Source organism: Megalops cyprinoides, chromosome 13 (assembly GCF_013368585.1).
Source record: "Megalops cyprinoides isolate fMegCyp1 chromosome 13, fMegCyp1.pri, whole genome shotgun sequence".
In the NCBI taxonomy this organism is placed as follows: Eukaryota; Metazoa; Chordata; class Actinopteri; order Elopiformes; family Megalopidae; genus Megalops; species Megalops cyprinoides.
Genome location: NC_050595.1, coordinates 4,514,253 through 4,540,410, shown reverse-complemented (window position 1 = coordinate 4,540,410; position 26,158 = coordinate 4,514,253). Strand labels below are relative to the sequence as shown.

General features: G+C 40.5%; 1 protein-coding gene across 1 annotated transcript in view; it reads right to left on the bottom strand.

Annotated features, from left to right (window-relative positions):
• Window positions 1-12,149: 12,149 nt before the first annotated feature.
• LOC118788244 (protocadherin Fat 4-like) overlaps window positions 12,150-26,158 on the bottom strand; it is a gene marked incomplete at its 5' end in the record, with an annotated part of 35,592 nt that continues 21,583 nt past the window's right edge. Inside the window, 18 exons of the mRNA XM_036544200.1 lie at window positions 12,150-12,598; window positions 13,224-13,364; window positions 14,133-14,263; window positions 14,987-15,211; window positions 16,445-16,672; window positions 16,888-17,030; window positions 17,145-17,389; window positions 17,783-17,968; window positions 18,611-18,739; window positions 19,359-19,531; window positions 20,352-20,496; window positions 20,948-21,103; window positions 21,223-21,372; window positions 21,788-21,913; window positions 24,751-24,863; window positions 25,336-25,560; window positions 25,645-25,787; window positions 25,882-26,120. Coding sequence (XP_036400093.1) covers window positions 12,353-12,598; window positions 13,224-13,364; window positions 14,133-14,263; window positions 14,987-15,211; window positions 16,445-16,672; window positions 16,888-17,030; window positions 17,145-17,389; window positions 17,783-17,968; window positions 18,611-18,739; window positions 19,359-19,531; window positions 20,352-20,496; window positions 20,948-21,103; window positions 21,223-21,372; window positions 21,788-21,913; window positions 24,751-24,863; window positions 25,336-25,560; window positions 25,645-25,787; window positions 25,882-26,120 — 3,144 coding nt within the window. The remainder of the gene's footprint in view (window positions 12,599-13,223; window positions 13,365-14,132; window positions 14,264-14,986; window positions 15,212-16,444; window positions 16,673-16,887; window positions 17,031-17,144; window positions 17,390-17,782; window positions 17,969-18,610; window positions 18,740-19,358; window positions 19,532-20,351; window positions 20,497-20,947; window positions 21,104-21,222; window positions 21,373-21,787; window positions 21,914-24,750; window positions 24,864-25,335; window positions 25,561-25,644; window positions 25,788-25,881; window positions 26,121-26,158) is intronic.

Genomic DNA, 26,158 nt, shown 5'->3' with positions numbered 1-26,158 from the left:
GAATTAACCACAGCAGGTAGTTTCGGGAAAAAAAATGACGTATGCAGCAGGTGGCCTCGCCCTTACAGGTTCTAAGCTCCAAGTATGGGCATGGATCCTTTTATCCACACCTATCAAGGTGTTGCCTGTTGGGTCCTAACGCCAGCAGAAAGCTCAGTCCTGTGAATCCCCTTCAGACGAGAGCGGAAACACCCAGAGGGTTAGAAACTCGTCTGTTTCTGGAAATCGCTGGCACGAATTTTCATGCCTATCTGGGTTTCATAGGCTTGGTATATTTACTTTCTCATCTATAAAATAAAATAAATGCATAAAATAAATGCATCCATATCTATGGTTAATTTAAAATGTCGTAGTAATGGCTGCAAAGAAATTCAGATCTGTTACAAAAATGACAGATAAACAGTTCAGCATCTTTCACAGCACACTGTATGTATACTGTTACAGTAAACCCTGAATCTTATAAAACCATAATTTCTAAAACTGCACTTGCAAAACAATCACATACTGATACTGGCACTGTATGATGACTAAATAGTTTGAGAAAGAATTGAAAAACACAATATATATTTATTTCCTTGTACTTACTATTCATCAATGCATTCCATAACAATAAAAGTAGTAGAAATTGCATAATTATATTACACATTACATGTTTAATATAATAATACTACATGGCTGTTATTTAATATAAAAATATTTCCAAAAACTCAAGATACCAACATCATAGTTTTTAAAACATACAGTAACTCATATTTTTGGCTCATTAATTCAATACATCCCTGTTATAAAATAAGGATACTGTACTGCAACTTAAAAAGCAGCTGTAGGACACACCACAGGTAACTTTTCTCCTGTGATTAGTATTTTTGAGGATGATTTTTCTGCAGGCGATTGAATATTTTGTTAGAATACACAAAAATTATACCAATACCAAATAATGTCACCCTCAATTTTTGATTACGTTTTACCACTTTGTTTTTCCAAAAAAAAAAAAAAATTACCTCAGATTTAGAATTTGAGGGACATCAGAAAAAAATCACCCCATATTCTTTACTGGCAAATCATCCATTTCAACATATCGATTCCTACACTACTCAACAGTGTGTGCAAGCTGAAGCTGTAGTATCATTACTCACTGTCCAAACAATACATATTTCATAAAAATGTTTTTAATGACAACTGTCAACAAAACAGCGAAGTTTTATTGAATATGACTATTGTTAATTATTGTAGATCATCTGATCTTGAGATGGTAGGTCCATACATGTTCAGACTACTGCCATGTATTAATAGTGCAGCACTAGAGGGAACCACCCAGTTCTTTTTTTCTGAGAACAGACTCATATAGGCTTCCCTATACAGGGCCAGTACTTCATCCTAACCCTGCAAATTTTCTATTTTTTTGCATTCATTTTATTTCCAGCACGTAAGATATTTTGACTGATGAATTCACGCTGAAATGTGCATTGTTTGCATCTGACATCCCCAGCATTCATATCAAGGTCTAAGATTATTATCATTTAAAAGCTGTCATTTAACAGCTCGTTACAGCTGATATTTAATATCAGCTGTTATGAGAAACCATTACATACCATGTGATGTTAATCCCAAGGTAAATGGTGCTTACTCATCATTTTGCAGCTTCCTGTTCTCCTGATTAGTAATTTAGATATCAATAATGCAGCAGGGACAGTCAAAGAGGGAGACGTCATGGTTCCTTTTCCCACCCAGTGTCCCTCATTTCACAGCTCCTTCTTCACAAATAGTGTTGATGGTAACCAAAAACTCCAGTTTGTACACAGGATCGGGATACCAAATATCTATGGATGGCTGTAGCAATTCACTAAAGCAATTTACCTGAGGTAAAATCAGCTAGTACTGCGTCCTGAAACAGACTTTGCTCTCAGCTGAGAACTACTGTCTCATTGTGGAACTGTACACATCCTGTCCCCGTACTGTCGCTATACTTACAGTATGCACTTTTTTATGTTCCTTTTGATAAAAGGGTCTGCTAAATAAATAAATGTAAATGTAAATGGGAAATAAAAGTTACATCATAGTTGGTATTATGTCGAGGGTCTTACCCACTTCAACACAGCAACAAGAAGTAGTGTTCCTTTTCATTTATGGAACCAGGACTTTACCCTTAACTTACATGGAGTGAGAACCTTGTGGGTTAAACCAATGTTTGAATCACTTATTTAAAGTTAAACATATTCATAATGTTTCCACACATGCTGTACATTCAAGCCATACTCTTTTTTTGAGGAGGTGCTCTTTAAAATCCGCTCCCGTGCAGAGTGAAAGTAAATCACACTCAGTCCTGCGTCTCTGTTAATCATTCATGGTTCTGAGCTGTATTGATCTCTTTCCCATACCCAATCTTTTCTCCTCAAGGCAACCCACATTAATGTACGGTACACAGCAAAAGCTTATGCCATTAGCATTAGATTACTTCTGTTCTCACAGGCAGTGTACAAACAGCCTGCAGTCCGATGTTGAAAGGTAGCAGGGGTTGTTCCAGGTGAAAATCTAACCCGAGCAAAGCGTCTGGTTGGACATACTTAGGCACCATTTATAAATCAGCCTTATAAGGAACCCTGACATTTGTGTCTCTCATTCACTTGAAACACCTTCCTTGGCGTTCATTTTCCTAACTGTAAGGTGAACTGCTGTCTATGATTTTAGAGAGAGTGGTTTCAAGTGTTTTATAATCTCCGACAAAGGAAGTGAAGGACAATAGCAATGAGAAAAACCCAACGTGAGGCATTGAACATACGTAATGATGATGATGATGTAGCTTAATGCTCAAAGTAACAGATTTTTATCCAGTGAAATGTCATGTTTTATTTGTTATGAGGTGTTCCTGAAGCTAGATTGTAGCTGGCTAGGAAGAATAATCTATTTGACAGTGCAATGACCCTTCAACACTGTTCCAAATTAATGTGATTTATGTTGAAAACGTCTAAAAGGGAACACTTCCTATTGAAACCACTAAATACGCTAAAGTGAGTTGTGTATTTAATGGTTTCATACTAGTGTAAGATGAGTGTCATCACTTCCTAATGAAAAGCCTATTACACCAAATAAGTCCAAAAGTAAATAGGTTTATGGATTTAGTTCTTTAAAAATGTTCATTTATCTTAGTTTAAATGAGTAATTTGAAGGATGAAGACATTCTACATGACAGACCAAATGACAAGCACATTTTGAAAGCGTATTAATGTATTTCCAGTGTATTTTTTCTCACTAATTGTAAAATATCTTATTCAGTATTATAATGTAACACTCCGTTTATGAATTACATAGATGTTTGATAAGGCATATTTGTCCAAATCAATGCTTGGAAATGTATTTTTAAGCATTCAGGCAGCAGGATCTGTAGGTTTCTCCACGATAATTGCATAGCTTCGTGAAATAACATTCCGCAAAATTTGGATTAGCATCTAGCACGCTGCTCAAAGACACTGTTTACGTGCATCCATGTGCAAGATTGTTCACAAGTCAAGGTACAGTCCCGTCTTGCGTGTGTTTTAGTCCATTTCCCAGGTCAGGTATTGCCTAAACATGCAGACCATCAACTACCTTACCCTGAGGCATGCCAAATTTTATTGAGTGCTGAAGGAGTGTCGGTCTGCCTCGCCTACGCCCAGGTACCCAAATAGCAGACTGAAGAACCGTTTAGGCCTGTTTAATCAAGGCGGCCTGTAACGCGACCAGTCAAAACAAAATTTGTCTGTAGCTCAACCAGTGTGCTGTAACACGTATTACTTAACAAAAAAGAAAAGTTAAAAAAAAAATCCGTTGCTGATGTTATTTATATTTAAGAATAAATAAAATAATGTTACTTACAACCGTCTTTCTGCGAAGAGATCAAAGCTGTCCAGCCAACCAAAAAGCAACTCGACAAGACATATTTCTAGTTGCAGCTTCCGTTAAAATGCACATTTTAAATGTACCACCTAGCTAGCGTCATAACGTCAGCTTTCTTGTTAACTAGCCTGAGTCGAGCTGTGGTGTAAACAGTGCCAATGCGTGATTACCAAAACAAAAATAATATATCCTGGTAGCCCACATAAAATTAGAACAGTGTTGGGCTGTGATATTGTCTCAATAATTATTGGGCTAATAACTGAAGCCGTTTGCTGAGAAAGATGTATAGTTATCCCTCCCGATTAGCAAACCGACTCTTGCCTTAGCAGCTCCCGTCTGTGTCGTAATTGAATTATTAGCACATCTATTAAGTCTGGGAGACTCCACTGGTGGTAACAAAATGCTCATTTACAAACGACACAGAGGACACCGTGGAGATAAAAATTTGTATTGCAACACAGCTGTGCAAACTATGGAATGCAATAATTCATCTTGTTAGCCAACAAGTTAACATTGGCCCACAGTTAAAGACGTAAAGTTGGTATCTATAGTTACACAAGCCCGGCGTGAAGAAGTAGAATATGATTTAGAGATAGCTGAAGTACCTATTTACAATTAGATAGTTACTGGCGACCATGAAAAGCAATTGAGCTGGAATGGCCCAGGTCAGCAAAACGAAAATGTAGTTCAATAATGATATGGAATACTGTAATAATACAGTATGTCCAAGGTATTCGCAGTATGACAGATATGCAATACATCCAAATGATATGACATCACTTTAAGAAGCACTCAAAAAATCTGATTCACAGAGACCCACTGTTCTTTCACATTAAAGGGTGAATGATTAGTCAAGTTTATGATCTTACCCTTTTTTTTTCTTTCAGTCCATTCCAGCTTGTCCAGAGTTGTTTGAACTGATGTTGTCTGTCTAACCATCAGAGGAACAGCAGCTGTGATTGTGTTGGTCATAATTTATGCCTGTGTCTGAGTTCTCACTATGAAGTGTAACAGCAAACCCATAATGACATGCTGGGACCACAGCAGATCACAGACTGGTTGAGTCATGTGTCTGTTTGATGACCGTTCAGATAGATAGTTGATTGTACTGTGTGGAAAAAATGTGTCAAAGAAATTAGAGAACAATATTTCCTGAATGATTGGGTCTCTTGTGAGTTTCTGTATTTCACTTGTAAAACACAGGGTTCTAACGTGTTAAGAGGCCTACACTGCAAGTCATTTAGGAGGCTGTCTAAATCTGTATGATACCTCATTTGTTATTGTATCTGCAAAAAGGCTCCCCAATCTTAAATATATGATGACCATTGCTTGAACCATTAGCAGTGTCAACGTATATACTACTGTACTGGGGAAATGCATGCTTGCCTCTGTCCTAGTTAATATTTTATATCAAAAGCATGCTCTGGTGGGCAAAAATGCCTTCATTATTCACCCTCATCAAAGGACAGAAAGGATAACAAACACCAAGCCTCCCCAAAGTTTTTCTTGACTCAGTCCCAAGTTAAAGGAAGTTTCATTTCTGGAATAATGGGGAGTTCTTGTTTACCCTTCTTTTGGCTGGGTTGTCTTCACTTGAAGTTTGAACCCAGAGGAGTACAACATCTCAGAGAGCACCTGAGGCTGAGGAGAGATTGTGGAATTGGGTGGGAGTCTTTTCCCAGACAAAAGTCAAAAGGCTGGGTGTCTGTTCTACAAGTAACTGTGCAATCATCTTATGTTGTCACAGTTTAGTCATCACCTGTGTACCAAGTTGTCGTGTCCTCCATATGTTCTGGCCACTAAATTTGGCATAGCTGAACTTGTTTTATGACAACCATTAATATCACAGTTTCAGTATGTTTTACCTTACTGGCTGAAGTCTTTGCTACAGAAATCTTATATTTAGCTTCTAATGGAACAGAATGGGTGTTTAAAATAGCATGGTGTGGTACTGTGCTTTTGGTTAAACAAACAAACCAACATGCAAGCACATTGTTGTGGTTTGTCTGTACATGCTTGGTCTCTCTGGACCTTTTGCAGAAAAGGCTTGGGTTTCCTCAGTGTAGTTTGGTGTAAGTGCAATCAGAGGAAGGAGAGGAGCTTCAGAAGGGACCTGACGCAGTACTCGGCCTTCGAGAAAATCAGATCATTTGCCTTTTTGTGTGCTCTAAAGGGACAGCATTACGCATTACTACGTTAGCAGGATGAGTGTATATTTCCACTGAAATATAAGAAGCTGTCTGTTTTTTTTCCCCCAAATCATTTCCTGTCAAATATCTTTTGTCCCATAAATGGAGTTTTTGATGTTATACTCAGATTCTTCCAGAAGGATTGTGTAATTTCTGTGGGATGGGTAAGTCCCATAAGAGGCTGAATGTGTTCAGACCTGTTAAAGCGGTCATAGTGCATCAATTATTGTAAAAATGCCTGTGTAATATTATCCAAAGCTTGGTTTCTTAAAATTATTCTGAAAGCAAAAATGTCTGCCACAATGACTAATGGTTTCAAGACAAGCTGACTGAGGTTGTAACTTGCAGTGATATCTAATACCAATTGCTTATCTGTCTTTTATTCATAAATTGTAGATCTTTTTTTAGAGTTTGTTTATCTGAACTTTAAAACCGCAACCAACATTTTAAGGAAAATGAAGCAATTTTCTGAGAAGTTCCACCCTGTTTAGACTTAAAGAAAATGAAAGAAATGTATCTTTGACAGGAGTCTGAATCAGTGGTTTAAGATTGTGATTACTGCACTGTGGTGACCTTATTTGATTAAAAAAAACAATATCATAGAATGGAAGAATCTCTAAGACTGTCTCTAAGTAAGCGTTTAAGTATCTAATTTGTTTTTTTTTCAGTACTGATCACCTCAAAGTGAGGTGCCTCATAGAAAAGAGGATTATGTGAATGAATGTGTTCTCAAAATAAGGCTTACATTTCCTCAGTGGCATTTGGTACAACAAGTTTGTGACAAAGATACTGTGGAAACCAGTGCTACAGGCTGTGGACTGGAATGGAAGTTTGTCATTCATTAACCAGAGCTTTTTTCATGGTCTTTCCTCGATAGTTTCGCTCTGACAACAAATATTTGCTTTTACCACCTCAGTCATCCTGTGTGTAGGGAGTTGCATAGTTACCTAATTAGTGTGCTGTGGAGCCCGATTTACTTCGCACCAAATATCTGGCACTGTCCTGTTGCAAATGGTTCACATAACATAAATGCTGGATAGAACAAGAGCATGAGCAAAATATAATTATATCTCTGTTGATCTGTATGCTGAAAGCCTTTTATTTTCATTCACAACTCCTGCTCAAACAAATCCAGAGAGCAAAGCCAGGAATAAAAGGGCGTTGGAGATGGATCATGAATTATATATATAGTCTAGTGTTTTGCGGCTCAAACAACAGACTCTTTGCCCTGTTGGGCAATGCAGGAAAACAAGGCAAGGTAGAACTAAGTGGGGGAAGGGTTATTGTTTATGTATGGAGACAGAAGTGCTTTTATTACACCATCAAAGCATGTTCCTGCAGGCTTGCGTCAACAGGAAGCAAAGAGGCTAAGTTTCCCCACAAAAAAATGGAATTCTCTGACATGATGCAGTATCTCTTATAAGAAAATTTTCTTCATGTGTCACGTTTGAATGATGATGATAATGTCCAGTCGAATAGCCTTTTGAAAGTGTGCCCTGTGCAGACTTGATGGACGCTCACATCAGAGGTTTGCGCGAATGGCGTCGGCGTGGAAGTGGGCGCCGGCTTTAATGTTTTAATCGGCCCTGACGTTCTCCCGTCGGGTCATGCTGATTGACTGCCCCTTTCACAGCGACCATCTTAAAAGCCCATTAAGATAGGGCAGCCTCTCAGACACTGCAACTGCTTAGGCTCTGTAAGCCTCCGGATCGCATCAGGGTGTGGAATCGTGTTTCTAAACAGCTTCAGCCATTCTTCTCCTCCCCAGTTATTTGTTCAGGCTAAGCCTCGAAAAACACATGCTCAGATTTGTCTGGCGAGGCAGACGAGGCCACCATTGCGAGTAATGAGACAAGACCGGTCTTGTGTTGCTCAGGGTATTGTTTCCTGGAATGTGAGGTAGTTCTCCTGTCCCCCGCCGGGCCACTGAAACTCCTCCTGGCTCAAAGTTAGCAGCCCAGTTGCAGCGTCCTGAAACCCAAAACTCAGAGAAGCGCACCTAAGCACATTTCATTTGAAATTTTGTACTGTCTCCTCAGCATCATGCGTTTCTGAAATGAACAGCTTAAAATATGCTGTGTAAGAAGCTGAAGCAAAGCAGGCCTGACACTTGCTTAAATTAATTACTAGGAGCAAACTGCGGTTTGGGCAGGCAGACGTCTCCCTGTCTGTGACTGCTTGAGTGTTGAGAGACACTGGCTGTTTTCTGCATAAGGTCAGCCCTTTACCTCAGTGTCAGTCATTTCACATGTGTGCCAGTGTGGAAAATTTAATGGTATTTTCAGGGGAAGATAAGTCAATATGTATCTGGGACGCTGCTGTTATACCTGTGAGCAAGTTACTTAACCACGGTTTCGTCGGTGTATACCCCACTGTGTCAGTGGATGAGCTGTAAGCTATGTAAATGACTTTGCATAATGGAATCTGCTAAGCAAATGAGGTAATGAAGTAATGGTTGCATCAAAGGCACTCACAGTGAGGGACCAGGAAGTATTAAAAAAAACACCACCCTTCAGTTTTATTAACATACGGACCCACTTTGGATGGCACTCTGTACCATCAGAATCTGACTTTTTAGCATTATTCGCCAGAACAAACAATCCAAGTGCATGTAGGGATTACAGGATTCTGAGCAAAGTTCAGTTCTCACGTCACGTTTCCCCCCATCCCGCTCCCCCCCCCCGCGTGAGTTTAGAATTTGAATGCCGCATTTGACATTTGATCAGCTCCTCGAGCTTCCTAGTGTCTCTGTCCCAGCAGCCTGGTCCCCTGGTGTCTCTCTGATGGCCTCCAAGTGTAGCAAGGAAGCTTAAAGCTCTCAGATTCGGGAGGGGCCTGCGAACGTCCTTGGATCTGCTCTTAGCCGTGATGATGTCATCGCGAGGAGCGGTGTGTCTGAAGACGCTCCTCAGCTCGCTTGAGGGGGAGTCTTTCCAAGGACTGACATCGGCGACGGTGTCACATGACCCCACATTCCAGGGTGGCAGCCTGGGGGGGGGGGGGGGGGGGGGGTGGATTGAGTTCTTAGGAGGAGGAGGGGGGTGGTGGTGGGGTAGAGTGGCTCTTTCATTTTGAGTTTTCTGTCCTGTTTGCTGTGCCTTCACGCACCCGCAGTTTGTTTACAGAAAACAGCCTCTTTTGACACTGGCCTTTTGTTGAGGAGAGGGTGAGGAGTTACTTTGGTGTGGGCTTGCCTAAGTCAGCACAGTCCACTGCGGGGTGAGAATGTCAATCACTGACCCCCCCCCCCCCAGGGCGGAAGCTGTGTTTATCACAGCTCCAATCAGACACACCCGAGCCGTATGCCGCATAACTTTAGCTTATCCGTTGTTGTTGATGCATAGTGTTGGTGTGCCCTGTAAATTACAGGCATCTGGCTAATGACCACGTTTCACTCAGACAAATCTGGCAAATGATCAGCTTTGACTTGAAACCTCACTAGTCTCAATTTAGATGTTTTTTTTTCAACAATAACCCTTTACCGAATATCCTACCAAAATAATTACAAAAGCAAACATATAATCATTTTCATTCTTTCTGTATCTCAGCAATTATGCGTTGCTTTCTGTCTGTAACTCAGCATTGTACTGTATTGAAGCGCTGATTTTATTTACTGGTAAAGAGCACACTGTAGTGAGATGTAATTATTCAGTTGAGGCACGCTTCCATTCAATGACAGTTTCAGAGTGTAAGACAGGGTGCTTATTACCTTGCAAATTTTCACTCTTAAGAGGTGAGGGCGGCAGAACCTGAAGTTAGAACCTGACTCCACTGTCTGCTCGATTTGCTCAAGATAATGTGCAGCCTATGCAGGTAGTGGCAGGGAAGGCTAGGGTGTTATCAGTCTCCATCTAAACCGGTATTTCAGGTTGAGACAGGAGTTAAAGGCACAGCAGCGATTAATTGTCCAATGTGTCGGGGAAACTGGGTTTCTGTGGCTGCTGCCGGGAGTTAGAGGAAGGTCATGTGAAGAGCCTTTGCAATTGATAATCAGTAGAAAATGATTTATAGTGTCTACCTGATAGGAACGTAGACAAAAGGTGCTCTCTTTATTTATTCATACCACTGATTAAATAGGACCAAAACATGATGTGAAAGAAAAAAATGAAGTTTTTGAAGGATATCTTTTTTTCTGCTAGATCGTGTAGAATGATACATACAGGAAACATTGACGAGTGTCTGTTTTACCAGGGTTTATGAATAAATATGGAGGGCAATGTATATGTGACACGACTCTAGACTTGCAATCAGCTGGAGTTCTGCATTCCATTTTAAATTATTGCATAAACGTTAATGACTTTTGACAACATTGTCTTCAGGTTCTGTCTTATTTTAATCACATAATAGCAAAAGTGCAGGGCGAGGCAGTGTCAGGTTAAGACTTGCCTCTTATGATAGGTAATTATTTCAAACAGAGGATTAGAACTGTTACGGTGCATCTAGGAGATCATGCAGTTCTGTGAATCATAGGTTATCAAATGTCTTCCTCCATCATTGGTGCATTTTTTAAATGATTTTGGCTGTACAGCAATCCAAGCTTAAAGACTAATTTAGCAGTTGGTTGACAAACAATCCGATAAGGACCAACGAGAGTGCTGTAGATTCTGTAATGGACAGAGCTGAAGGTCACTTTTTTTTTAATTATGTGTGAAATACAAAGGATTGTTGAGCATCATAAATATCAAACATCTTGCAGTATATTTTGCTTCAGAAACAGAGATCTCTCGAAAAATATTATGAAATTATTCCCAATGAAAATCTACCAGTAGAAAAAAAAATCAGTCATCTAAGTCAGCTGTTTGTTTGCATTACACGAAACTATGACAGGAGTCTTTTATCTGGCGAGGCATCTCCAAAGAATTTGTTTGAATCATATCCTCTTAGAGTCAAACACTACCCACAGATCGTTTTACCCTGATGGTTTCCAGAACAAAGGCATGTTGTGTCGCAATCCAAAACAACCCCAAAGTCCAGTAGTGTTGAGAATCTTAATACATTTCCTTTTTAATATGATACTAAATTATCTCCTCAGACCACTTAGAGCTTGTCTTTTTTCAGGAGCCAAAGCACTGAATGGAGAATTCTCCTCAGCAAAAAAAAAAAAAAAATTTTTTAGGAGCCTAATTTACACGCAGATTGTCTGAAAGGATGGACAATGATGGGTATCATGTTCTGACAATATATAAAAACTGTGCGCAAAGCATTACCCTCATTTGAATTAGGCTGTAGTATACTCCATCTCATTTTGTTTGTCAGAAGCACTTAACCACTGTCAGGACAATTGTGTGTCATAGATTCTCATAATACTGCTCTAACATTGAGCCAATTAGAAAACCAATCAGCAACACCCTTAGAATGCAGCAACACTCTTAGGAGGATACTGGGGTCATAATTATCAGTGTGTGACTTTGTAGAATTTGCAGGCCTAAAAATTCACTTTTTTTCCATTTTCGCAGACCAGACAACCTTAACGCAATCGCGCCACCTAATGGAAAGCGGTGGTACAGCACATGGTGACGTTTCTGAAACCAACAGTTTCCGATCCCCAGTGTATCATGTGGAAGAAATTGCAAGGTTTGTAGCTTCACTGGCTCTTTGAAGAAATCAAAGCATTTTTCTGTCATATTTTACATGCCACCACCATTTTTAATTAATAGTGACACTGTTGAGAATGGGGTATTTTACTAAAGGGTTTTCATTTTAAACATCTCTTTTATACATATCAGTCATTTTCGTCTGGATCCAAAGGTAGCAGCGATATAAGAAATGCAGTTGTTTGTAGAGAAGGCATAGTAAGCATTCTGTGTGTCAGCAGATTCTGTGATCAGGTGTGGGATAGCAAAAGTTAAGGAATGTCTTTTTAAATGTGTCTGATCCTGTATTTAATATGTATATATCTGTATATTTAATGTTTGTATAACTGTGTATAATGTGTGTAGAGGCACCCTGACAATCACTCCCTAAAAAGGTATACTTCTGGAATGTATGCAGCTCTGAATTTCAGTTTTCCGAAGGTTCTCAAATTTTCACAACCACAACCGAAAAGAATGAAAATTAGTTTATTTTTATTTTTCCTTATGGTGGCATTGCAAAACAAATGCTTATCTATACACATATAAAACATTATTAACAAATAAAGTAATGAACAGTCATAAGGGAGACTGTATTAAACCCCATTTTAACATGTTGAGAGAAAGTCAACATTATCTGTGGTACTGTTGAGGCTAAGGAGTCATGTGACCGGATTTGAGGACATATGATAGGATGCTGTCACTGCACCCATTATTGTGTCAGACCCACACTGTTTTCGAAGGCAGTGTGTCTGAGTCACAGTCCTCTCCACTACAGAACATGTCTGCCAGTTTCTTGAAGCGTGGCCCCGCCTCGCTCAGGTACTCGTAGCTCTGGTTCTCCTCAGTGCTGGAGGAGTCGAGGGAGCTGAGAGAGCCAGCCTCAGAGCCCGCTCCTTCGTAGTCGAACACCAGGAGGGAGTCGTACGGTGGCGCGGTGGGGTCGTTATCCGCAGCCTTCAGGTTCTGAAAAACGCCAGAGAAAACGTGGCAAGTTACTGTGCTACAAAAGCTATAAAAATATCCTGTCAGTGCTGGAGAGAGATAGAGAGCTGGGGAATATTGTATATATATATATATATAGAGAGAGAGAGAGAGAGAGAGGGAGGGAGGGAGAGAGAGAGCTGCCAGAGTTAATTAGTGAAGATAACTGGTTTCACTTGTTTAATGTGAGCACTTTCAGAACATGAGCTCTGAGAGGCTTTTACAGGGTCAGTCTGATGAAGAGGCTTCCATTTCAATACAAGCATGTGGCCCATCCCCCAGCACATAAAATGTGTGAAGCAGCAAGGGAAAGTGATGCAAAAATTCATAACATTATTTTCTCATCATTCGCCCTTATCCAGGGTGACGAATACAGTGTAAGTATTGTCCATTTGTACATCTGAATATTTTTCGGAGCAATTCAGGGGAGTCAACTCAGTCAGAAGCACTGAAAATACCACAGGAATTGCCCATCCAGGTTATTGAACCTGCAACCTGTCAGTTTTCAACCCTGCTCCTTACACACCACCCCAGATGCAAGACAGGGCACTAGTGCCTTTTGCAGACGTTTTGCCATCACACCTCTGTCACGTAAGATGGCACCTACTTCTTCAATGAAGTTTCCAATCTCCTCATTCTCCTCAGGACGTGGTCGGTACAGTGGAAAAGCCACCAGCGTTGGGGCCACATCGTTACGCATGACGTCTGGCCGGACCAGACCTCTGTGGAGCTGGCTTAGGTCATATTCCTTAAAGGACAAGAAAAAAACCCCAAAACTTAATAACTTTAATATTTTAAAATCAAATACAACCAATTTTAAATGCTAAGGAAACAAAAAATTGTCTTGAACCGACCATGCACACGGAAGAATATTGACTGAAACAGCCCGCTTAACTCTCTGTGTAAGTTCAATTTCCCCAACAAGGGTGTTGGATAGGATTGGCCTGCTTGATGATGGACATTTAGAGATTGGAGAAGGAACTGTGCAGGTGCACTGGCCATCATGTTATGAGGGTGTGTTAAGATAACTTAACTCACAACAGTGCAGAAAAACAGTGAGTGTTGGTAGGATTAACTAGGTACAGTAGGAATGTGGTCCTAGAATAATGGTCATGCTGACCGTACTTGGAACGAACAGTTTTTGTTTTGTGCTTGAGATCCGTAACAACATAAGAAGTTACACATAGGTGTCAACTTCATTACATTACATTACATTATTGGCAATTAGCAGATGCTTTTACCCAGAACGACTTATGTCAATTACAGGTTTTTACAACGTTATCGATTTTATACAGCTGGATATTTACTGAGGCAATTGTGGGTTAAGTACCTTGCCCATGGGTTCAGCAGCAATGATCCAGCAGGAAATCACACCAGCAACCTTTCAGTTACGAGCCCTGCCCCTTAACCGCTATGCTACACTGTCGCCCACATAGTGCAAAGATGACGTGAACATGAACATGACCTAAGAGGAGGGACCCCTTGGCTTCAGTCAGTGTGATCCCCCAGCACCCACCTGGTCCTCCTCCCCGCCGCCCTCCTCGTCGTAGCGGTAGAGGTTGTCCCGAACGTCGTCCCGAAGCAGCAGCTCCTCCTTCTTCACACCGCTCTTCCTCCTCAGGAACACGAGCAGCAGCAGCGCCAGCACTGGGAGGAACGACAGCGCAACACTATCAACACAAACAACTGGGCAAAATACAAAGAAATCAAACTGGCAGAAATGAGCCGTTTATATTCATTTTTTAATTTTTTTTTATTTGTATAGCGCTTTTTACAACACAAGTTGTCACAAAGCAGCTTTACATTGTTCCCAGGCCTGAGACCCCCTGAGAGCAAGCCGAAGGCAACAGTGGCAAGGAAAAACTCCCTATCAGGAAGAAACCTTTAGCAGAACCGGGCTCATAGGGGGGGCCCATCTGCTTCTGGCCGGCACTGGGCAGATAGAGTTAGAGACAAATTATGCAATGTACTTTAAGACATTTACAATTGACAGACAATAGTAGTTAACAGTAGAGTGATTATAAGAATGTCTCCTAGGATGTCCGGAACGCAGTTGGCTTATGGCATATGGCACCTAGGACTCTTAATAGGCTAAAAGTATGAGGAGCTCAGCTTATAACTGTCATCAATCTAACATGGAACACATAAATATCTAACTAGATCTTGAAGTTGATTTTAGGTTTTAGGGGAAAAAAGTCAGAAAGACATTTTCAAAATGAGTTCTGAGGAAAGTGTTTTGTTGGACTTAACCAAATCAGTGACCCTTACAGGGCTGCTATTTAAATGCACTGGACTATGTGTCCAGCTAAAGACTTTTGATTTTCTCACCACCAGAGGTGCCATGGAAGAATACAAAAAAAAAAAACGTACATAAGATGCCAAGGACAGCTCCTAAGACACCAAAGGTGGCTGGCTCGTGAGTGTGCGGGCTTGGCGGACGCCGAACGCAGGTGGAAACACTTCCTCTGCAGTGGCAGACTTCAGCGTAAACTGTGCTGTCCTGGAAGTGTGCCCCCACATCGTAGATTCTCATCACCACGTGGTAGTCGCCTTGCCCCAGATTCTTCTTCGGCATTAGATTAATTATATTGCCAGCTGGAGAAGAAAGGAATAATGATATTCATCATGACAAGGGTCTTACACAAGCTGGTAGTGAGGTGTAGATCCGGTTATCACCACTAAGGGGGGCTAAAGAGCTATTTAATGCTTAGTGTTGCTGTACAGTGTACCATCTGCAGCTTTATCACTAAAACACGCTTAAGAGCCATGGTTTTCCAGTTGACTATATGCATTGTAACCACTAGGTGGCGCTAACGGGTTTACTAAAAGAAATCACTGTAGTTGTTCCGCTTACTGTCAGTGTTTCCACCACTAGAACGAGATAAAGAGAATAATAGTGGATATAACTAGTTTTCCAGTTGATCAGCTGAAGTTTTACGACAACACAGAGCTACAGAGATTACTACTGGAAATAACTGGTTTTCAGTTGACCATCCGCTCTTATACCATCTGGAATAGCAAAAAAGTATGGCAAACTTTTAACATTTAATCATAAAGACGTGATTAGTTAACTAAGGGCACTGTCTCTGCCATCTCACTAGGGGCGAGAACTGTGTCCCTTGTCAGTTAGTGAACTAGTGACAAAATGGCTGCCTTTTTGACAATTGACTAAAAATTTTAGATGGTGAGTGGATCATCTGCACCTTGATCACACTGGAGAGTTGAAGAACGTACTGCTGAAAATCGTGACATAGTTCTCTACTTTTTTACTACAGGGGGTACTAAAAAGTGCACTGCAGGAAATACAGGTAACTGTAGTCTCTGGGTTGATCATCAGCACCTTGACAGGGAGCTGAAGAGTATTCTCCGGTTGATTCACTGCACTTGCACCACCAGAGGGAGCTGGAGAGTGCACTGCTGGAAATAAGCGTAGTTTTCTGTTGGCTTAACGGGAGCTAGAGACTGTTGCGCTGTTGAGACTGCTAGAAATATGTGTACTTTTCCAGTTGACCATCTACACTTTTACCACTAGAGGGAGCTAAATAGCACTGCTCAAGGAAATGCTTATAGTTTTCCAGTCTACATTGTTACAACTAGAGGGAATTACAGAGGTATTCTCGTGGTATTTTTTTCCTGTTGACCATCTGCACTGTTTCCACCTGAGTGAGCTAAAAGGTATTCTGCGATAATAACTAGTTTTCCATTCCATCATCTGTACTCTGCTGTATTTTTCCCACTAGGTGGAGCTGAGGAGCTCACTAAGGAAATGAACAGGATTGTCCAATTAATCATCTGCACTAGAGCTTAATCATCTGCAAAAGAGCTTACATGTGTTGTTGACTGTGGCAGTCCAGTTGCTCCTGGATTCTCCCCGCAGTTCCACTCTGAAAGGGCCTGTGTTGCCTGGACCGTCAGCATCCTTGATGGTCAGGTGGGCAGGCTCTGGATCTTCTGAGCAGATGCTCACCTCTCTCTGGTCAATGGTCGGCGCGTTGTCATTGACGTCCTCTAGGTCTATCACCAGAGTGCCTGTGCCTGTAGCCGGAGTGTCATCTGCTGGTCAAAAAAAACTAAAGTTTCTCACTTGGCAAATTAAAATGGAAGTGTACATTTACATTGACATTCATTCATTTGGCAGACGCTTTTATGTGACTTACAAGTGAGGGAAATAAACCTTGTAAGACAATACTAGCGCATTTTAAAAGTTTTAAAAGTAATTAGTCAGATTGATCTGATTCTCTGCAGTTAAATGATCTGAACACACTCTTTACCGTTGTCGTAAGCCAGAATGATTGCTTTGTATTTGCCGTCTTTGACAAAGGGAGATTCTCGGTCCATGGGGTTCTTGACTTTGATGAGACCAGTCTCTTTGTTGACACGCAGCCACCCTGCAGGGTCATCCTCCATTATAAATCTGAGCAGGCAAATAGCGAAAAGAAATCAGCGTTTAGAATGAAACTTATAAAACGAGGTGCGCGTGAGTACACATTTGTGTGTGGTCGTGTATGTGCGTGTATGTGTGTCTCACCTGACAGTCTGTTTCCTAGCAGAGTCGGGGTCTTTGGCTCTATATTCAGTCAGGTCACTGCCCACAGTAGAGCCCTCAGGTGCTTTAATGACCTTCTCAGCTGGACTGAAAGTTGGAGCCTCATTCACATCCTCCACATTCACAATGACTGTAGCAGTGGAGGTGGGCAGACGTGTGGCAAATGGAGCATCGTTCTCCACGGTAACCAGCAGAGTGTGCTTCCTGTTCTTCTCAAAATCCAGGTCCTAATATCAATGAGAACACATTATACTTTTATATGATGTTATTTAAACAGTTTTTGGTAACTGTACTCTACTCACATTAACACATTTTGTATGATCTATTCATTGATGTACTGAACAACTCAGTTCAAGCACAAAGGATTTACCTGATACTTCATCTAAAAGACCAAATCTTATCAACCTGAGATAAAAATACAAATAATATTTCAAAGCTAATGAGACATACATTTTAAAAGATCACTAAGATCATTTTGATTAAATGTCAACAAACTGCTTCAGGTGCCCTTTTAAATGCTTATTTTATGTTCAACATAAATTCTATAGTTGGTAAACCTTGTGAAAAATACTGTATTTAAAATGAATTTGGACCATAGTCTTTTTGTTCGGTAGTTCTACCTTGGCTGTCGTAATGACGCCCTCCATCTTGCTGGGCCCAGTGCTGACACAAAAGAGCCCTCTCTCATTCCCTTGGATGATGGTGTATTTTGTGGTCCAAGCAGATGTGTGAGGTTCATCCATATCTGTGACTGGCATCTTCACCACCATCTCTCCCTTTTCATTCTCAGGCACCGAACCAGAGTACTGCAGGGATAGACAGCTCAGCTATGCTATACATTTCCCGCATAAACAGATATTTTATTACTCAGAGCAGTCCACCGTTATAAAAATATCAGGACACATTTATGTTGATAGGTATGAGAATTAATAGTAGAATATGGTGCTGATCTAATATCAGCTGGTTAAGATATAATAATAATAACAATAATAGCACTAACTTTTACTGATGTAGCACGTTTCTCAAAAGTCAAAAAGATGACACAAGTGCAGTGTATAAGTAAGAGTGATAAGATCCAAACATTTTTGAAAACAGAGACAACAGCACAGTAAAACAGGAGATGAAACACAAACAGTAAAAGAAGAGGGTTAAACAGATAAATAAAGACTGGTGTTATGCCATGGGACATATGTTAAATGAAGCAGGAAAGTGGAAAACTGGAACGATTCCAGAATGTCTCACTTCATCAGGCATACATAACGCCAACATGAGCATGGCCTTCCCACTACACCAAGCAAATTATAAGAAAACATTGTGCTTTATAATGTCTGACATACACATGCACCACTTAATGTAAAATGTAACCACCAGCTTCCTGACTCTATAACACTTGGTTCAGTGGTTGATGTGCAGGAACCCAGCATCAGGGAGGGGTATCGTGAACTCACAGAGGCATTTACAAACTGAGGGGCGTTGTCATTGCTGTCCGTCACTGTGATGATCACTGTGCAGGTGCTAGAAAGTCCAATCCCCTCCATGTCAGCTGCCTGGATGACCACCTTGTACTCCGGGTGTGTCTGGATGCAAATGAGATCAGTGAAGGGAACTCTTAAAAAGGAATCAAAGCATGGCTCAGACCATTAAAGGCCATGGCAAAGTTTGCATTGTAGAATGACTTTGATTGCGTTTCACAAATGAATGCTCAGATTTGCTGAAGTATATTGACGTAGTGCTTGTTCTTCTTATGTGTAGCTATATGTGTTGAAGTTTTACTTTAGGTTATATGCTAGTCTTGTGTTTGGTGTGGCGTAGTCCCTCTGTGGTGTACATGATGTTGCACGTACATGCTGATCTAGGCACGCACTTAATGCATAATCTGAGTAATATCTTTGCTTCTTCATGTGTGGTTAGTGGTGTCCTCTTTGTACCCTATCTTTCATGCCACTCTAGATCGCTCTGGATAAAAGCAGTTGAGAAATGATGTTAACGCAATGCAATGTAATATTTGATTAACTGCATGATTGTTTAATTGATCCTGTGCATTTTCTTCATGGTTAGCGACACAGGGGAGCATCAAAGGTCGTCTTTGACACACAGTTTCTGAAACAGTGCTGAAAAGGAGCATCACCTTGTATAACCACACATTCATCAACAGCAAACCTGGTTCAATGCTGAAAGGCAGAGGAGGAGCCCTACCTCTCTGTCCAGCCCCTCCGAGGCAACACTGACCACGCCGCTCACCGCGTTGATCGCAAACATGCGAGGACTCGGCAACTGCGGCTCCTGGCTCAGGATTTTATACCTCACAATGCCATTGTCTGTGGAGGGATCATCCTTATCCACCGCTGTAATCCTCATGAATGTAGAGTCTGAAACGAAATAACCCTAACTGTGCTACACTGCCACACACACACACACACACACACACATTGCCACCCCCTGTAGCAATACTAAATTATACCCAGGCACACACACTGCATAAATATACAGTGAAGAACTTTTTATTGTTTATAAGAACTGAATAAATTGAATGTAGAATATTACAAACAACTGCACTTTATGAACAACATTACTCTGCAAAACTGCAAAAACTGCAAAATCTTAAAAATAAAAATCTACAAAGAGCAGTGTACATCATTCTGAGAAAAGTAATCAATTCCCAGCCCACATGTGATTGTTGCTGATAAAATAAAAAATCAATTAAAAATAAAATAAATAAAAACTGAGTTTTATTTTAGCTTTGACCTTGTTTTGCCAGATTTTTGTGCTCTTACAAGTAGATGAAATGAGACATAAAAGTTTTGATTGATTAAAAAATGCTGTGGGGGGCCCAGTACAAGTGTCAAATCCATATGGCATTCTGGATATGCATATTCATGTTTTAACTGTACATTCCTTACCTATTCAGATAATGTTTTAAATGAATCTTGATTTAACATATATAGGAACTTTAACATATATAGGAAATTCTTACTTTCTGACCTAAATTCTTTACAAACATGAGAAACTTATTTCCAGTTTACAATCTACTCACTGTGTTTTGCTATAACTTAAACAAAATATATTTAACATAAATAGTACACAACATGTACTGATAATGAATATATTACTGGTTTTTCTAAGCACATTCGTGAAATAAATCATGACTGTACACACAAAAAAATGCCAAGTTTTTCCAAATTTCCCCACCTGGTGGCGCTCCTTCGGTTACGTTGCCCAGAAAAGGATTGTGGGTAAACTCCGGCTTGTTATCATTCTGATCAGTCACTCTAATAATGATTTCCATGGGTTCCTCAGCTTTGCCAATGCCAACGGCCATAGCATGTGCCAGCAGCTTCACACAGGAAGACAAGAGATTGCGGCATAGCATAGTGGTTAAGGAGCAGGACTCGTAACCGAAAGGTTGCCGGTTCAATCCCCGCTGGGACACTGCTGCTGTACCCTTGGGCAAGGTTCTTAACCCACAGTTGTTGTATAAATGGATAACATTGTAAAGAACTGTAACCTATGTAAGTCGCTTTGGATAAAAGCGTCTGCCAAATGAAAAAATATAAATATGTTAACTTTAAGGATGATTACAAAACAGCATTAGCAAAGGTTTGTACCAGCCACTTAACTGCTAAAACTGCCATTTGAAGTAATATGGTCTAGTGGCCTAAACCGGTGACCAAAACAGACAATCTGGGCCAGCTGCAACCCCCAATGGGGTTAACTCCATATTGAGATTTCAGACCCTGCTAATGTTGTTGCAATTGGCCCAAATCTTTCCCATGGGTTTTGCGTACCATGTATGTATCTTTCCTCTCTCTGTCCAGTGGCTGGGTCACAAACAGCATGCCTGAACGCTTGTCAATGGTGAAAACCCCCTCGGGTGGCTGGTCAGCCCCAGGTCCCGTGATTTTGTAAGTGATCTCCATCTCCTTAGCATTGCTGGACCTGATCTAAAATATAAAAACGAGAAGGTCTGCTGCCCACATCATCTACAAGTAAGAGAGGTCGCATCAGCAAATCAGCTGCTGAAATTTGTGAGCATAAGCACAAGCTGGAGGGAGGTTGATACCTGGACCATTGCCTTAGGGAAGGGGCCTCTGTCATTCTCTGGGAAGTTGATGGGGGGTATGACCCAGTCCCTCTTCCCCCTCCTTAGACCTCCTGAAGACTGTGGAAACAGCAATATTGGGAAGCTCTGGGCATCTCCACTGGCTATATGCTGTGGAGAAAAAGGAGTCAATGAAAACAATGTGAGGTGGGTCATTTTCTTGTAGAAAATGTTGGAATGATAGATAGTAAAACAGATATACTGCACTGTGTCAGCAATGTTAGCAGCCTCTTGGAGGGATTATTTATGAGCTCTTTAGAGAGTGATTTAATGTAAGTTGAAAACTTTACATTCTTCACTCAGCAGATTCACCTCTCCCCAGCAATTAAATAGCTTCCATGTCATACATTTACACAGCTGGATATATACTGCTTTCAAGTAAAGTACCTTGCTTAAGTGTTCAACCATAGGCCCCACTGGGGAAAGGAAGCCACATCCTTTGGGTTACAAGACTAACTCCTTAACCGCTACACCACCCTACTGCCCAGAGAGAGTTTGGAAACATATCGAAGCTGACAGATCTTACGTCCTCCTCAGTGGCGCTGTCCGTCTCGCTGTGATGGTGATGGTGATTCTGTCTGTGCTCATGCACCACTGTGACCGTGACTGTGTTCTTCTTGCCCTTGGAGTCCCAGGCTTGGAGTCTGAAGCTCTTGTGTCCGTCATGCAGGGTCACAGCTCTCTTTAAGATGACTGTTCCATCTGGCTCCACTTTAAAGCGGGAATCCTCTGAGAGAAAAGGGGCTCTCTGTCTCCCCCTGCCTTCTGAAAAACTCCCTGCAAAATAATAAGTCAAGACAGTGTCTGAAAGATGACACAATTTGAAATCATGGGGCCTGATTTTGATGTTGCCACAACAGTGGGCATTGGTCAAGTGCAAGAAAAAAGAGGTGGAGCCAACACAATTCTGGTGTTTTGACAGCACGCAAAACTGGCAAAACAGATGCAGACAGCAGCACAATTGGGAAGTGGGCTGGGACGTTGTTTTTTGCTGCCTGTGTGTTGACGTCAAATTACTGAAAAAAACCACGCCAAGTGCCTTTGACAACTGCAACATGTTTTTGTGTCACTAAAACCAAGCCCATGCAGATAAAATACAGACCTGCACAATCACTCTGGCCCAAATGCTTTATTTACACATTAACACATTACAACATTATGTCTACATCATAATTCCATGAACTCAGTGCTTAAAAACTCATCCGTTTCAGATACTTTGGTTGACATGTAGTTGTCAATGTAAGCAATGCAAAGTGACACAATACTTTAGTATAGTAACTAAATTGTTTTTGTTGATAGACTGTACTGCTATAGAATCAATAAAAAACTAAGCATATTATTAATGTAATAAATGTCTTAAATCATCTTACCTTTACCAAAAATTGTGCCCTGTTGTACAAGACTTCCATCCAATTTACGGACTAACCCACCTACAAACCGGCTGCAAAACTGGCATGGCGAAAGTCCTGCTAATATGCCAGTAGCCCAACCCTGGGATTCAAGACAGAAAAGAAAACTTTTGACATATTTCTTCATTTGTGTGCCATCCATTTCCATCTTGAATAGTATCCTGGTTTGCTCAGTATTTCAGTTGTAGAATCAAGAGGGAATAAATTGGGTTCTCACATCGAAGTGAAGTTATCCTCAAAGTTAATTTATGCAACGACTGAATTTTCACCCTGAAACAGGCCCATGTGCACAGCTGTTAGTAGGAATAACACAGAGCTTTTAGACAAGAGAATCCACACTCACCTGGATCAGGAGAAGGGTATATCCAAAAAGCTTGTTTCCCCACATCAATTCCAGAGCTCTCAGTTATCTTCCTCAGTTCCAGAACTCTCCGTTCTCTTCATCAGTTCCAGAACTCTCAGCTCCCTGCTTCAGTTCCAGAACTCTCAGCTGCCTGCCTCAGTTCCAGAACTCTCAGCTGTCTGTATCAGCTCCAGAACTCTGAAGCACCCATTGAGACCTCACCTATTATCTATTCTAATGTCTCCACTGTTCTCCTTTGTGACAGATTTGTGTCCCTATGACTGTTTGTTCACCTGAATCAGCAGAGTCAGATCTTCAGCTGTGGGTGGGAACGGAGGTGAGGTGTGAAGGTGACCTCTGACAGACAGAGAGGTGTTTTCATTATTTAGTCTCACACTTTGTACCAGTACCTGCCTAACAGGAAACAAAAGATTACTCCCTTTGCATCATGAGAAAAAAATGAACTCCTATACCATCATATCAGGGAACACATACAGAATCATGAGAACAGAATCGTAGGAACTTCATATGAGTGTGAAATCATGAAGGGGATAAGAGTCATTCTGGTGAAAATGCACATGAATGTAGAGCCCAGCAGTCTGTGTGATAGTGTGCTGAGTGGTTTTGCAGAGGCCCAGTGTGTTAGTTTCCTTTTCAGTAGGTGCTTGTACCATGGTGGTTTTCCTGGGCTATCAGATCAAACGCCCTTATCCTGTACAAACTTTAAAAGTCAGCATTTTTGTGTAGAAATACTTTCATTTTGAACTTTTTTTCTGTTTTCCTGTTGTCATGACCTTCAGTCCTACATCCTACATGAAAACCCTCATGATTCATCTATTTAGACAACAAAGCTGTGCGTACGATCCTTCCAACAGACGGAGGGATGAAACCTGCATACACCTGTAACTCCTCAAGATATAGTTCTTTTAGAACAATGTTTTAATTCTCTTAACAATCCCTGCATATTGATTCTGCACTAACAGAGTACATCCACACCGTATTCTAATATGGTTACCAACATTTATGTTATTTATATTCTTGCTTTATGGGTGGGGAGCAAAGTAACAGTAAGTAACAGTATCTTCATACGTCAGACTTTATACAATAAACATAATCTAACTGTTCCATGAGAGCAGAGGGACATGATATGTGCTAGCTACTGTTAAAGCTGAAATTAGGTTTTCAGGGACTCTGACCAGACAGTATAACTTAATTGATGCCAGACATTACAACAGTATCACACTATATATAAATTTTATATCAGTATAATGTCAATTTATATTGAATATCAATATCATTGGCAAGAAACCATATCATTTAAAACTGTACCACAGAAATTATTCACTGGATTTCTTTAAGATAAGAAAATTAATTAATTAAAAATCTGAAAAACTTCCTGTATCCTTTTTTTTCAGAACAAATTGTTTTATTTCAAACCAGAATAAACCAAGCTAAAAAACCTTAACAAGAATTAAGAAAGAAGGCATGCAAAAGATAAGACTCTAGCATGCCCTTACAAATTATCCGCAAGCATATGCCAATACCATGTGCAATGATACCTAATTCTGCAATACAATCACAGATAATATCAATAAAAAATTTTAAAAGCAGGAAAGTCTAATCATTTGGTCATGAATATTAAAAAAAATGTGTGTGTCAAATGAAAATGCAGAGATAATGATTTTAAGTAGGCCTTATGCAAAAATACCCTCTTGTAATGCAAGCTTCCTCATGCACTCTGGCAAGAACAGTACTGTCCTGGTAAAGACCCTGGTTGTCATAAACCCTCAGGACAATGCTGTAGTCGTTCTGTTCCAGCAAATTCCTGAGTCTCAGTATGACATCTGTTTCTAGGAGAATGAAAGAAGAGTTAAAGGTTTGTTTATAACAACAAATTGCAGTTCAGCTCAGCAGCATCCTCGTGCTCCTACAGCACCTCAGCTTCAGATGTGAAGTTGATTTCCTTACAGACAGTCCAGCTCAGCAGCATACTAAAGCATAAGGTATGTCAGCTTCAGTATTTTCACTATTAAAAGATAATCCTGTATTGATAAAATATATTTTTAAAATTTACAACACAATTTAAAAAAAAAAAAAAATCAGACTTTAAAAACTAATCTTAATAAATCTAAAACCATTAAAATCTTGTAAAAAAACAAAACCAAAAAAAAAAAAAAACAAAACAAAAACAAAAACATGCATTTAAGCTCTGGGAATTTCTAAACATGAAACATGAAAGAAAAATAAAAGGCTGTGAAAATGTGGAAAATGTGAAAATGAGATTCCATTCCATACTTGTTGTTAAAGTACTTAAATGCTTACTCGCGCTGTTCATTTCTGCCGCCCAGCTGTTCTGTGATGATCCCACGAGTTCCACTCTGAAAGGGTCTGCAAAGCCCGGCCCATCTCTGTCACTGACCGACAGAGGGATGGGATGAGTTGCTTGGTTACAGACGGTGATCGATCTTTCATTGATTGTTGGAGCGTTGTCATTCACATCTTGTAACTCGATCAACAAGGTTCCAGTACCAGTTGTAGGAATACCTCCTATAAATCCAAAAGGAATATAATGTGTAAAGATGAATAATAATTCCAATATAATGTTATGGATTTTTTAAAGAATATACATACCACTACCGATGGCTAGAATGATTGCTTTGTATTTGCCATCGTTGACAAAAGGAGATTCTCGGTCCATGGGGCTCTTGACTTTGATGAGTCCAGTCTCTATATTGACATTCAGCCATCCTGCAGGATCACTGCCCATTGTATACCTGAGGTGGGGCAATTATGGCAATCAATGATATTATTTTCAGGAAAAACACACAAATATTTACAGATATTACATAGGACAATATCAATACAGACCTCACATTCTGGAATTTAGCTCCATCTGGAGTGGTGGCTCTGTATTGAATCAAATCAGTACCAATAGCCTGGTCCTCTGATGTGAAAATAAATTTTTGAGAAGGATTAAAGAATGGAGCCTCAGTCTCCACATTCACAATGACTGTAGCAGTGGACGTGGGCAAACGTGTGGCAAATGGAGCATCATTCTCCACGGTGACCAACAGAGTATACTTCTTGTTCTTCTCAAAGTCAAGGCCCTGGACAGGGAGGAGAAATGTTCAGTTAATTAATTTCA